This window comes from Rhyacophila brunnea, unplaced genomic scaffold, assembly GCF_057557595.1.
Source record: "Rhyacophila brunnea isolate RB1 unplaced genomic scaffold, BYU_Rbru_1.0 scaffold_17, whole genome shotgun sequence".
NCBI lineage: Eukaryota > Metazoa > Arthropoda > Insecta > Trichoptera > Rhyacophilidae > Rhyacophila > Rhyacophila brunnea.
In genome coordinates, this window is record NW_028232827.1 from 12,235,961 (window position 1) to 12,248,109 (window position 12,149).

At 33.6% G+C, this 12,149-nt stretch overlaps 1 protein-coding gene across 1 annotated transcript in view; it reads left to right on the forward strand.

The window, feature by feature from the left end:
• Nucleotides 1-1,918: 1,918 nt before the first annotated feature.
• The window catches only part of Duox (dual oxidase), a 247,583-nt gene continuing 237,352 nt past the window's right edge, over nt 1,919-12,149 (forward strand). Inside the window, 1 exon segment of the mRNA XM_085945005.1 lies at nt 1,919-2,194. Coding sequence (XP_085801131.1) covers nt 2,026-2,194 — 169 coding nt within the window. The 5' untranslated portion in view covers nt 1,919-2,025.

Sequence of the window (12,149 nt, forward strand, 5' to 3'; positions counted from 1 at the left end):
GTGGGTCAATAAGTCCTTAGAAAAGCCGACAAGTGGCGCGACTAGTACTGTAAGCGGTTTGTTTTCATGCAGCGGCACTACCGATTCAGTATGCTGCGAAGTTTCAATCAGATTGGTCGGGTTGTTGTGTGTTTTTCGTACATTTAAAAAAAAAATTTGCTTGTGGAAAATGGAAAAATGGAAAATGGAGAAAATTGAGTTTAGAGCTGTTATTAAACATTTTAATATAAAAGGGTTAACAGCAAAGGAAATAAAAAATGTGTTGGATTTAGTTCACGGCATATCTGCTCCTTCACTTGCAACTATTTATAACTGGTTAAATGAATTTAAACGTGGTCGTACATCAACAAAGGATGAACCACGCTCAAGACGTCCTGTAGAGGTGACTACACCAGAAATGATCAATAAAATCCACGATATGGTGTTAAGTGACCGAAGATTAAAGTTGAGTGAGATAATTGAGGTTACAGGGATCTCAAAAGGTAGCGTCATTTCTATTTTACATGACAAATTGGGCATGAAAAATATTTCTGCAAGATGGGTGCCGCGTTTGCTCACAGTCGACAATAAACGCAATAGGGTGGTGGCCTCTAAAGCCCTGTTGTCGCTCATGCAACGCAATCCGGATGAATTTTTTCGTCGCTTTGTGACTGTAGATGAAACATGGATACACCACTATACTCCCGAGACGAAAGAACAGTCAAAGCAGTGGATTGCGAAGATAAACCATGTCCAAAGAAGGCGAAAACCGTAAAATCAGCTGGTAAGGTTATGGCTACTGTATTTTGGGATGCACGTGAAATTATTTTCGTTGACTATTTGGAAAAAGGAAAAACAATAACAGGGGATTATTATGCATCTTTATTGGACCAGCTAAAAAACGAAATTGAAGAAAAACGGCCTCATTTAAACAGGAAAAAAATCCTCTTTCATCAGGACAATGCCCGTGTTCACACATGTTTACGATCAATGGCTAAAATTGAAGAATTGAAGTACGAATTGGTCGACCACCCACCTTATTCGCCAGATTTAGCCCCCAGTGACTTTTTCCTTTTCCCAAACTTAAAAAAATGGCTAAGTGGACAACGTTTTTTTTCAAATGAAGAAGTCATCGATCGGACAAATGCTTATTTTGAGGACCTTCCGAAAACTTATTTTTCTGACGGTTTAAAAAAAATTGAGAAACGTCTAACCAAGTGTATTGAGCTCCAAGGAGATTATGTCGAGAAATAAAAAAAAAATACAAAAATAAAAACTGTTTTAATGCTTTTTTCTAAGGAATTATTGACCCACCCTCGTAGCACAACTACATATTTAAAGTAAAGTTGCGCCGCAGGTGACATTTTTATTATTGTGATTTTTGATATTTGTGATTATCTCACATATCTGGTAGACCCACCACGCCGGGTCTCCTAGGCTAGGATAGCCCCCTATTTGTGGAGGCCATGTAGTAGGCATTAGATAATCTAATAGTAAAAAAGTGAAAAGTAAGGAACCAGATTATCAAAAAATGTATATTATGTACTTTGAAACAGTTTCATAAAATTTAATTTAAAAACTACAAATTCAATATGTTTTAAATGTCTATATTGATATATTAATAACCCTTGATTGCATGATGTTACCTTTCAGGAACAAACTGTATATATTATGTGTGTGAATGAAATTTAATTTAAAAACTTACAGTTCTCTATAGTGGACCAAAAAGTGTGCTGATATATAGTTTTGATTCATTGATGCCACTGTTTATTTTTTAAAATATTAAACATTAAATGCAATCGATCAGAAAAGTAATATACGATAATTATTAGTGTTTTTATCATGCATTTAAGGTTTAAAGTCTCTTTTATATTGTTTTATATGAAAATAAATAATTACTCATCTAATAAATCTGAAATATTTTCTTTTCCAGGATCCAAACATGTAAATTCAGAGTGCATTTCAAAAGTAATTTAATTAATACTCAAGTGTTTTGATCTTGAATCAAGTCTTTGGTGTTGAACAGTGTTGGACATCACAACTACGATGTCGAATAGTGGCGATGAAAAAATGTTTCATAGACCTCCATGCTTGTCTGGACCAGCTGATGTTTCGAGGAAAGTGCTTAAAAAAGTTGTTTGTGTCCGAAACGTCAGAGTTCTGTTTATTGTGACTCTTTTCGCTCTACTGGTGGATACCTCACTCGGACAGGCTGGTAAGTTTTATCTTTTATACCATTTTAATTAATCTTTATTCTAAAATTGAAGCCTCGCCAGAGGTCTCTGGTTTGTGAAATCATCGAAACTATCGCTCCGTTTAGAAAATTATAAATTGCGTTCTGGTTCGTGAATTATTAAGAAAATATTAAATACTTTTGCTTACTTTTATTATATGTATTTTTCTACAAGAGAAAAATTAAACATGGTTTTATATTTTCTAAAAAAATTTGAGCACTCCGGTTTGTAAAGTTTACCATTTAGGGAACTAAGCCTGTTACAAATTGATAATTTAACAAAATTAAATTAAATTATCTCAAGTGGTACATGAACTTTATTTTACTAAGTTTAGTTTACATTAAAGTTTTACATATGAGTATTGAGCTTTCGACCTTTATTCGTCTTTTTTATATTGAAGTCAAAAGTACACCAATATCGTACACTATTTTGATTCTAGATTTATTATATCACTAATATAAAGCTACCCCTACACGATCAGTATTACTGCCAGCAACATAAAATATTGGAAGTAATACTGATTGTGTAAGGGGTAAAATAATGATGGAGTGATAGAATGAACAGACGAATACTCCAATACTGTATTGATTTTTATTATATTTGATATACAAATTAGGACGAGTATATTTTTCTCGTTTTTTATCAATTGCCAAAACTCTTTTGAAAGATTATATATTTCGATTGATGGATAAAAAACAGCAGAGATCGCAAACTTATTTAACAACACATAAATCTCCTACACGCGTCTACAGCAACTTCCTGTTATCGCCGATATCTTGTTGTGGACAGTAGTTTAATAATTATTCATATTGAAAGTAACTTTGACGATTTTCTATGTGTAATACGGGCTGTTCCCTTCTTGGTCGCTCCCGTACTGCCCGAAAACAGCCGAACCAAACCTAACATCAAAAAGTTAACATTTAGGTTGTCGGACTATAGTATTGTGAATTGTGACTGTACAAGAGCTCAGTCAGGTAAAAATCTCGTGATATTTCCAAAATTGAAGTATGCGAAAATATTTTCAATTATGAGATAATAGAGGTACCTCCATAATATATTATATTGTGGCATTGGTAATTGGTAAACTCATGGTTTTCCAAACTATGTTCCGCGGCACACTAGCAATGGCTGCAACAAATTCAAACATTTTTGACTTTGTTAAGGACTTCATTTTGGTACTTATATTTTTAATTATACTTGAATTGTTATTATTTATCTCTTTTTAAAATATTAAATAATATTCTATATAAAATGTGGGTATTATAATTTTTAACTAATAATATTTACAATTAATAAATAATTTTGCTTATTAATTAAATTATAATATCATGAATAAATAAATTCATTATGCAATGTACATAGTAATAATAATTATTGAAATTAGAATTTTGGCATAAATGCTCCAATTTAGATCATAAAACCATAATGTATTATTACATAAGCCACAGACTAGATTGCAAGGATATAATAGAAAGTTCACGTTGTAAATTTAGTAGGCATTAGCTATTTGACCCAGATGAGGGACCATAAACACAACAAGTAAATTATTAACACCAGTTTAATACAAGTTAATGTATTGTACTATTTATTATTGCTACATATTATAACCAAAGAATTGAATCGCAATTGTTAATATTGGCAATCACTGTATATTTTTCAATACTTCTTTCTCAAAATTCATTAAAATTGTTGCTAATAGAGATTGCAATCCGGCATAATGTTACCATCTTTTTCTGTGTTTATTGTAGTATAGACTATAGAGGTACCTATATAAATTTACGTTATAATAAAAATACCTTTAGTGGCATATTTTTATTTATTTTTTATGTTTATTATGATGATAAAAAAAATATCATTATCCCTAAAAATTCACACGAAAGTCAAGATTAGGCTATTCCAATGATTTTTTTAAATACATTTCTAACCTAAGCTATCGTAACGATTATTGTGACGAGCGGAAATAGTTGTCTACGACGTTAAAATTTAAAACAATGTTATTTTTTAAGTCGACGTTATTTTCCCATAAATCATAAAAAATGAATTTGGAAAGAGTGAGTTTTTTTTAAATTGGTCTATTAAGACACTTGTGTTTTCTATACATTTATTATGTTATTATCAGATGAAACACAAGGTAATTTCAAAATAAATGCGTTTCAGCATTTTCAATTCCGGTAATATGCGATTAATAAATCGTGCCAGATTTGGACTGCAAAACTTAATGCCTTACCTAAGGCTTGTTTTTTTTAACTCAAGAAATTCACTATACGTATCCATTGCTAAAGCTATGCCACCAAGGAACTCAAAGCATACCAACTACCCTCAAATATTGAATTCGCGTTATGTTTATGTGACAAACTTGAATGTATATTATGAGACAGGCGTAACTATTGAAAATAACGTAGGCACCTAATTCTATTTTAACACCTACATAGTTAAGCTTATTTCATATTTTCCACACTGAAGATCTGTACCCTGTTATACTACATCCACCGATCTACTACTTGATGAAGGTTTTTTCATGCTTTCTCCATTGGTCTCACTCTTTAGACATTAGTTGTCATATACTTCCATTCATGATTATATCATCGATCTAGCCGACTCTTAGTCGCACCTTATCTGCTTTTATGTCTGATGATCTTTTTTATACGTGATCATCTTTACTTCAAGGTCACAATTTAAAAAAAAATCTGATAGCCTTGTTATCTCCTTATGTATTTATTTATTTTTTGATCCCTGCGTATTGTACCCAACATGCGTGTCTCTATACTCTAATACTTACGTAATAATTGTAATGTTCTCGTCATATTAACTCAATAAACGACGCACTTATAAATTAGGTATGTTATTCCGTTACTGATAATATAATAATAAGCAACATAATATTGTTCATTTAACTATACGTCAAGTGTTAAATTTGAATAAATTCCTATAGATTCAATAGTCTAAGGCATAAAGCCCATTGACGCAGCGAGTGTGGCGCTCGCGCAAAATTTCTACAAGTGGCGCGTAAATCATCAAAAATACAACGTAATCAAATACGCCAGCGCCCACTGGACTTCACGATGCCTTGCGCCCCGCGTGCCGCATGAGTCACCGTTTTTCGCTTCTCGGCGATACGATTTAATGAAAATACAAAGAAGTCCATTCATTGAACACGGCTACCAAAATTACGCTGCTTGAGGCCTCGTCGATCGACGGGCGAAAAGCAATTATTTAATTACAGAGAAGTCATTGTTTAATTTTATTGCGTGTTCAGTTTATCGCTGGTTGAATAATGTCGTCGTAAATATTAATGACATGCCCCGAAATAATATAATATTTTTATTGCTTTGTTATGAGAGACACTGTAAAAATAATTATTTTGTGCTGCTTGGGCCGCTTATTACATAGGTGAAGGGTAATGCGCGGGAAGAGACGTGTGATTATGGTTATGAATAAACACTGCATTCGCCGACTTCGCCCGCTCGACGCGTTCTATGAGCGCTATCGCTAAGAGCAACGTTTATTCTTCATTTAAATAAACGACACACTTAGATTATGTTAAAGTAGACACTGATACAATTAGCAAAACAATATTGCTTATCTAGCTATGTTTTCATTTAAAGTTTAAGCCGTTAAATCTAAAAATGTTATTATTTCTACGGGTTCAATTAGTCATGGCTAGTCTTTGATTAAATTTGAGATAATATTATATAATATCTAGATACATTATGATATTTTCAAGTTGTTCTTATTGATTTTTCAGTGAAAGCGTAATTTTTGAGATTACCCCCTTTATTTTGTATGTAGTACCTACTCACGGTCATACTATGACGGGCTATTTCACTAATACAATGTCTATAAATCTTTCTATCAAAAATGCGTACGTGAATACATACTCTATATAAGAGAAAATGGCCTCGATATTCAGGGTTACAGCAAGTTACAAAGCACTTTGCGAAATTGTTAAATTTCCGGTTCCTGTATGTAACTGTCAAGGCTGCCATGAGATATTTAATGTTTCACGTGACGACCACGCCATTTATCATAATTAACTATCATTTCTAACAAAAAAGTATTTGCCGAATTGTCTGACAACTGGGGGGTCAATGGCACTTTTTAGTTATTATAACTCGATGATTGGGTTAAGTTAATAATGCGTCACATAAACTACCCGTCGTGAGAAAGGTCCTGCTTTTGAAACTATTGCTAAATCAATAATTATTTTATTTTTCACTGCTATTTTTTATATTACAACGTTTTTATTAGCTCGTATTATTATTTGTCCGGTGGTTGTTTATTCAGTACAAATCTTGCAATCGATTTTTAACTAACTTCTCGACTAGCTAGACATTTGAAACTTTTAGAATATATCAGAACATGATGCCAATGCATAATTTTAATACTTTACCATCTTTAAGTAGAATTGAGTTCATTTTCAGTTAATTCTGTTTTGTATGAAAAGTTATTTCGGAAGAAATCCGTAATCCAATCCACTATTATTGGTTGCTAAGTGGGTGGTCTTAGCAACTAAATTATTAATATATACGTGCGTTACTATGGAAATCAAAATTACATTTCAGTATTCTATATTTGTTTGTTTTTTATTTAAAGTACAAGTTTGAGCATATTGAGCATAATAATTCAACAGAAATACACTTGGAATTTTTTTTACAAACAAGCTGCACTATGGTTTAAAACACTATTTTAGCCTTCTCTTTATATATAAAGAAAATGTATATAAAGAGCGTAGTGGTTCCATTTACTATATTGGACATTTGGCACCTGCAGTTGGGTGTTTTGTGTGAATAACAATAACGCATTTATTTATAGGTTTAGGAGCAGAAAACTCCGAAATTTATTATCTGTTCTGTGTTTAGGAGTTTGAAATTTTGTGTGAGCATAGAAAACATACTTGATAACAAAATGCTGCCAAAATCTCATTTTCGGTCAAAAGTGCAGTTGGCTGGTTTTTTGATTGAGCAGTCACTATGTACTATACTTATTTAACTATTTTATATTGATATTTCATTTTTTTATTCACTTCAAAATTAAATCGATGATACATAGGTTTTTGCAATTTTCTTGGACGTTGTACTTAGACGTATCTCATTTTAAAGCGTAGTTATTCTTTTTATCTCATTCCTGCGGAAGTTCATGAATGATGTGATGGAATATGATAAGCGGGATTTTTGTGGTTGATTTGAAAATAAGAATGGTCAACATTTAATATGTTCCATTTAAAATTTTCAATTATATAGAACTGATTCATATGTGTCTATAGTGCGATAGACCGGTGTGGGGTTATGTCAGTATTATAAAAAATAATCTACCTACACCGTCATTTTTCACAACGGTATTTAAATTATTTGCATTTTTAAGGAAAATATTCACTTGTTGAAAATTAAAACTGCAAATAGTCGTTAATCAAGAGTATCGCCAGGCGCCTGCCAGCGGACGCAATTAGTGGATGAAAAATGAGCACTTGTCTTGCTGTTGGTTAGTGATGAAAAAAAAGTACAAATAGTATGAAAGCCCTTTTGCATTCCGGTTATTCATCCGATATTTTCTTGTTTCAAGGCTGACTACATTTTAACACTAAGCTGTTGCATTCTTGCTTGCATTAAATAAAGTGCATTATTTACTCTGACCAGCATTATAACACTACTATGAATCTGTGTCATAATATTCCGTAAATCAAATAATTTTTGGCATGATACCTATGCTGATTATATTGATATGATTGCCCGGTCCACAGAAGCCCTAAAACAGATATTTATTTCCGTAGAGTCAGCTGCTAAAAAACATGGGATAAACGCATAAACGAAAGCAAAACAAAATAGGTATATGCCAGTTCTCCATAGTGCAACAAATGATAATGGCAGCCTTATTGTTGGAGGCGATGCTTTTAAAACTGTGGATTCGTTTGTTTATCAATGGTCTCTTTTCACAAACACTAATTACCTAAGCGACGAAATAATAATACACTTTTATAGGTGGGTGATGCCATTGCTTAGCTTAGGAAGTCTGTATTTTAATAAAAAAATCAAAAATTATTATTTTTCCGGGGAGTAAAGAGAATTTTCGTCTGCAGCGCTATTATGTTATTCAGTGTTTGTGAATATGTGAGTACTTCATTATCATAAAGATTGTTTTTGCATACATCCAATTTATTTTATTTATTTATTTATTTAAAAAAGACACATTGAGCACATAACAAATTATTAATTCAAGACGTTCACAACATGACATTTAGAATAAAAAGTACAGTTACAACACCTAGAGAAAAAACAAGACAGGAAAAAAACAAAGCAAAAAAATAATTTTGTAGAAAATAAATGAAATAAAAAAAAACAATAATTCAAAAAAATATACATATAAAAATATAAAAAAATACATATTAAACAATAAAATAGAATTTTAAAAAGAAAATACATAATTCATCGCTTAAAATGTCTACATATCTAGAGAGTGCATTGACCAGCCACACAGCCCTCGCTATTGGTGCCTTCAGAAAAATAATGATTTATAGTATCTATCGATGGCATTTTCTGTCTAATGAACGGTGGCAAGTTGTTAAATGTAGGTATATCACTGTCAAGAGTTTTACACATAAATAATATTGTATAAAAGACTTCTACATTATGTATATTTTGTAATTTACCCTTCTGTCACTTAAAACGCTTCAAAAGTTCCGCCAAATAAAAAAGAATTCATAAAAAGCCTTTTATAAATTTATTTTATATAATTTTATTGTAAATCATCGTTTAAATTATTTTTTAAAGTTTAGTTTATAATAAAATTGATTGCGACACTCAAAGTGTTGTATAATGGTTAACTGCAAAAAGCAGCGTGGTAATTCTTGATCGCATCAATTGAACGCAATGGACTTATCTCATTCCCGAGAGTCCAAGAATGCTAGTCAGAGTGTAATCACCATTCCATTGGATGACTAAGTTTAAAGACCAAGGTTGGTCTTTTGTTCGCTGCCCAAGTGCTAAGGTCTTGGTCATCGCCGACTTGTTATTTTAAGTATTTTTTTGCGACGAGGAAAAAATCAATCAGGCACCGAATTTTGTTAAATTCACTGATGAGATGAATGATGTATGATGCGTTTTTGATAAATGGATTTTGATATAAAGGCGTATGATGAAAGCGTGTATTGGTCATTTATATAAATATTACTAGCTGACCCGGCAAACGTTGTTCTGCCATATAAATTATTTATAGTGAATATTTTGGTTGTTAAATAAAAAAATAACGAATGTATCGTAAGTGTGTGGGGATGGAATCTATGACAGAAAGAGGAATAGAGCGCTGTAGACGATGACCGCCGATAAAAACAAAAAAAACATCAACCATTCATTTTCTCAATTCAAAATGAGTAATGATGTTCATAATGAATTAATTACCTGTGACAGGATCTCGTTGTTTAATGTTTATGCAATATCCGTCTTGTCCCTTCCAGAAAATTAGCGGATATTGGAGAGCGTCCTATGAACGGTGTGTGTCAGCGATGAACTCCAGATTATTGTTTCTTCTTTGAATCACGATTTCTCGCGTCGATGTGCGGTCGCCAACCATGATTCCGGCAATGTCGTCAACAACAGTCGCATTGAATCGACGTACGTGCTCTCCAGCTGGTGTTTTATCAGGATTGATGACGATAGCGTGATTGTCACTTTGCAATTCGTGCATGTGTGCTTTGAAGAATTTCAATAATTCATTGTGCTCATTCAACAGGGCGTCCAGTTAGCCGACGATGCGCCTGGCATTAGGCGAATTGAGGCTATTGTAGCCGCAACGTGCATCCACATGATTGATGTCCTCACCGCCGCGCCCATGAAGTAGATTTGTAAAAATGTATGTGGTTCGTTTGGCATTGGCAGCAATGAGCCTACTTTGTGGTATACTTGGCCTTTGATTTTTAACGTAGAATGGAATTGTTGACCATTTGCCGCAGTATTGTGAACTATTTCTGTTGCTCCGCAAGAAGTCATTTGGAAGCATGAATTGAATGTGCGAATGGACTTCAGGAACAGGTTTGAATCTGGAACCGTGCCGATGAGCAAGCCGTTCAATGGTTCTGGTGGTATCTCAATTTCTGGTAGTTGCACTTTTCCTGATGCGCAACACATCCCGGCTGACTCATGTTTGAATTTGAGCGCATGACAATGGGGACATTCTTTGTCCATAGCACCAATCAGCACTTTCGGATGAGCGGAATATTCAATATCAGGCTCGTACTCGAATGCGAGACGAAGGAACGAAGCGGACGTAAATATTCGATGTACTTGTTGGCGTCGTCGGTCATTTTCTCTGCGTGTGTTAACTACGAACCGGCGCGCTTGGCTCCGTTTCAATTGTCGTTGTTGATTTCGTTCAGCTCGTGCCTCTTGTGATTGAGATGCACGCAATTGCGACATGCTTACACGCACGTTTTTGTTATCTTGTTGGATTTGTTCGTCTGTTCTTTCTGCTCTACTTTTTCGCATGTTTGTTGCTTTATTCGTTCTACGGCCCAAATGGCCCCCCTTGCGTCTTGCTGGCATTGTGCACTCTAATACACGCACATAAAAATAGATAAATAAAATAAATCGTACAAAATTTTGCACGCACTGCGTTGTAGTATACCGAATGAAATGTCAAAATGACGCGACGCTTCTCTTGAATTCTTCTCGGACGTAGCGCTATCTGTCATTCAACAACATAAATGATTTCGTTCTGTTTGAAATACGAACGACGGTTAAATTTGTTCATACAAAAATAATAAAATCGCGATAAAAAAAATAGGAGGGTGGGGGTAGGAGGGTGAAAATTTGGGGTTATAGGTATTTTTTTTATGCCAAATAATAAAAAAATACAAAAAAAAAATTGTCAAAAAAATAAAAGAAAATTTTTCTGGATAGAGATACCCTAATCACCTAGCGATATGACATATACTTGTTGACCTATTCTCATACCTAAAAAATATACATAAAAAAAATCATAAAAATCGGTCGAGCCATTTCGGAGGAGTTCGACCACAAACATCGTGACACGAGATTTTTATATATATAGAGATAATGATATTAATCGATTTCTATTTTTATGTTATTGTATTACACACAATCTAGGATGAGAGAAGTATGGATATCTGTGAGAGGAGAGTTTTGCGAAGAATCTTTGGGGCTGTTCAAGAAAGTAGAGGTCAAGGTATAATGAGGAGCTATACACACTTTATGGGGGCGAAAAGATCACGTGGCATATGAAAATGCAGAGACTGCGCTGGATCGGCCACGTGCATAGAATGCATTAGGATATACCGACGAGGCGGGCTTTGTATACAACCAGTGACGTCCCGTGGGGGTAGGCAGATTGAGCATCGCTTGGGGGCGGCAGTTACCCAAAGGGTGGCAAATTGAAGATAATCATTAGGTATATAGAAAAAAGTACCCAAACTTAGTAATAACTGAAATATCTTTCCATTAAAAAAATCATCTCACTGGTAGGAAACAAGATGTATTACTTAGGTACCTACTATAAAAGTTTTAACAGGACTTTTTTTGTCTGGTTCGCGATGTCTAGTTTACTTCCGTTGTTCTTGGACGTCACTTTCTTGGTGAACAGCAATGATACGTGGAGATTTGCGAATTATATTTGAAAAATTGTGGGTAGGTAGGTACTTACTTACCTAATTTAAAATTTATCCAAATATGTTTGCCAATCTCTCGCGAGTTTTGCAAGTTGTCAGGTGTATTTTTAAATGTACCTATCTGAAACAGCAGACTCGCAATATTGTCTATTGAAGCCAGTGTTGCCATATTTTTCTATACTGATTATAGTACAAAGGCGTAAAAGTTATAGTATTTCTGAAAAATATATAGTACAGGATCATTTTTCGTCTTGAATCCTTATTTATTAATTATAGTATTTTGGTATATTTGGCGTAAAATTATAGTATTTTACATTTTTCGG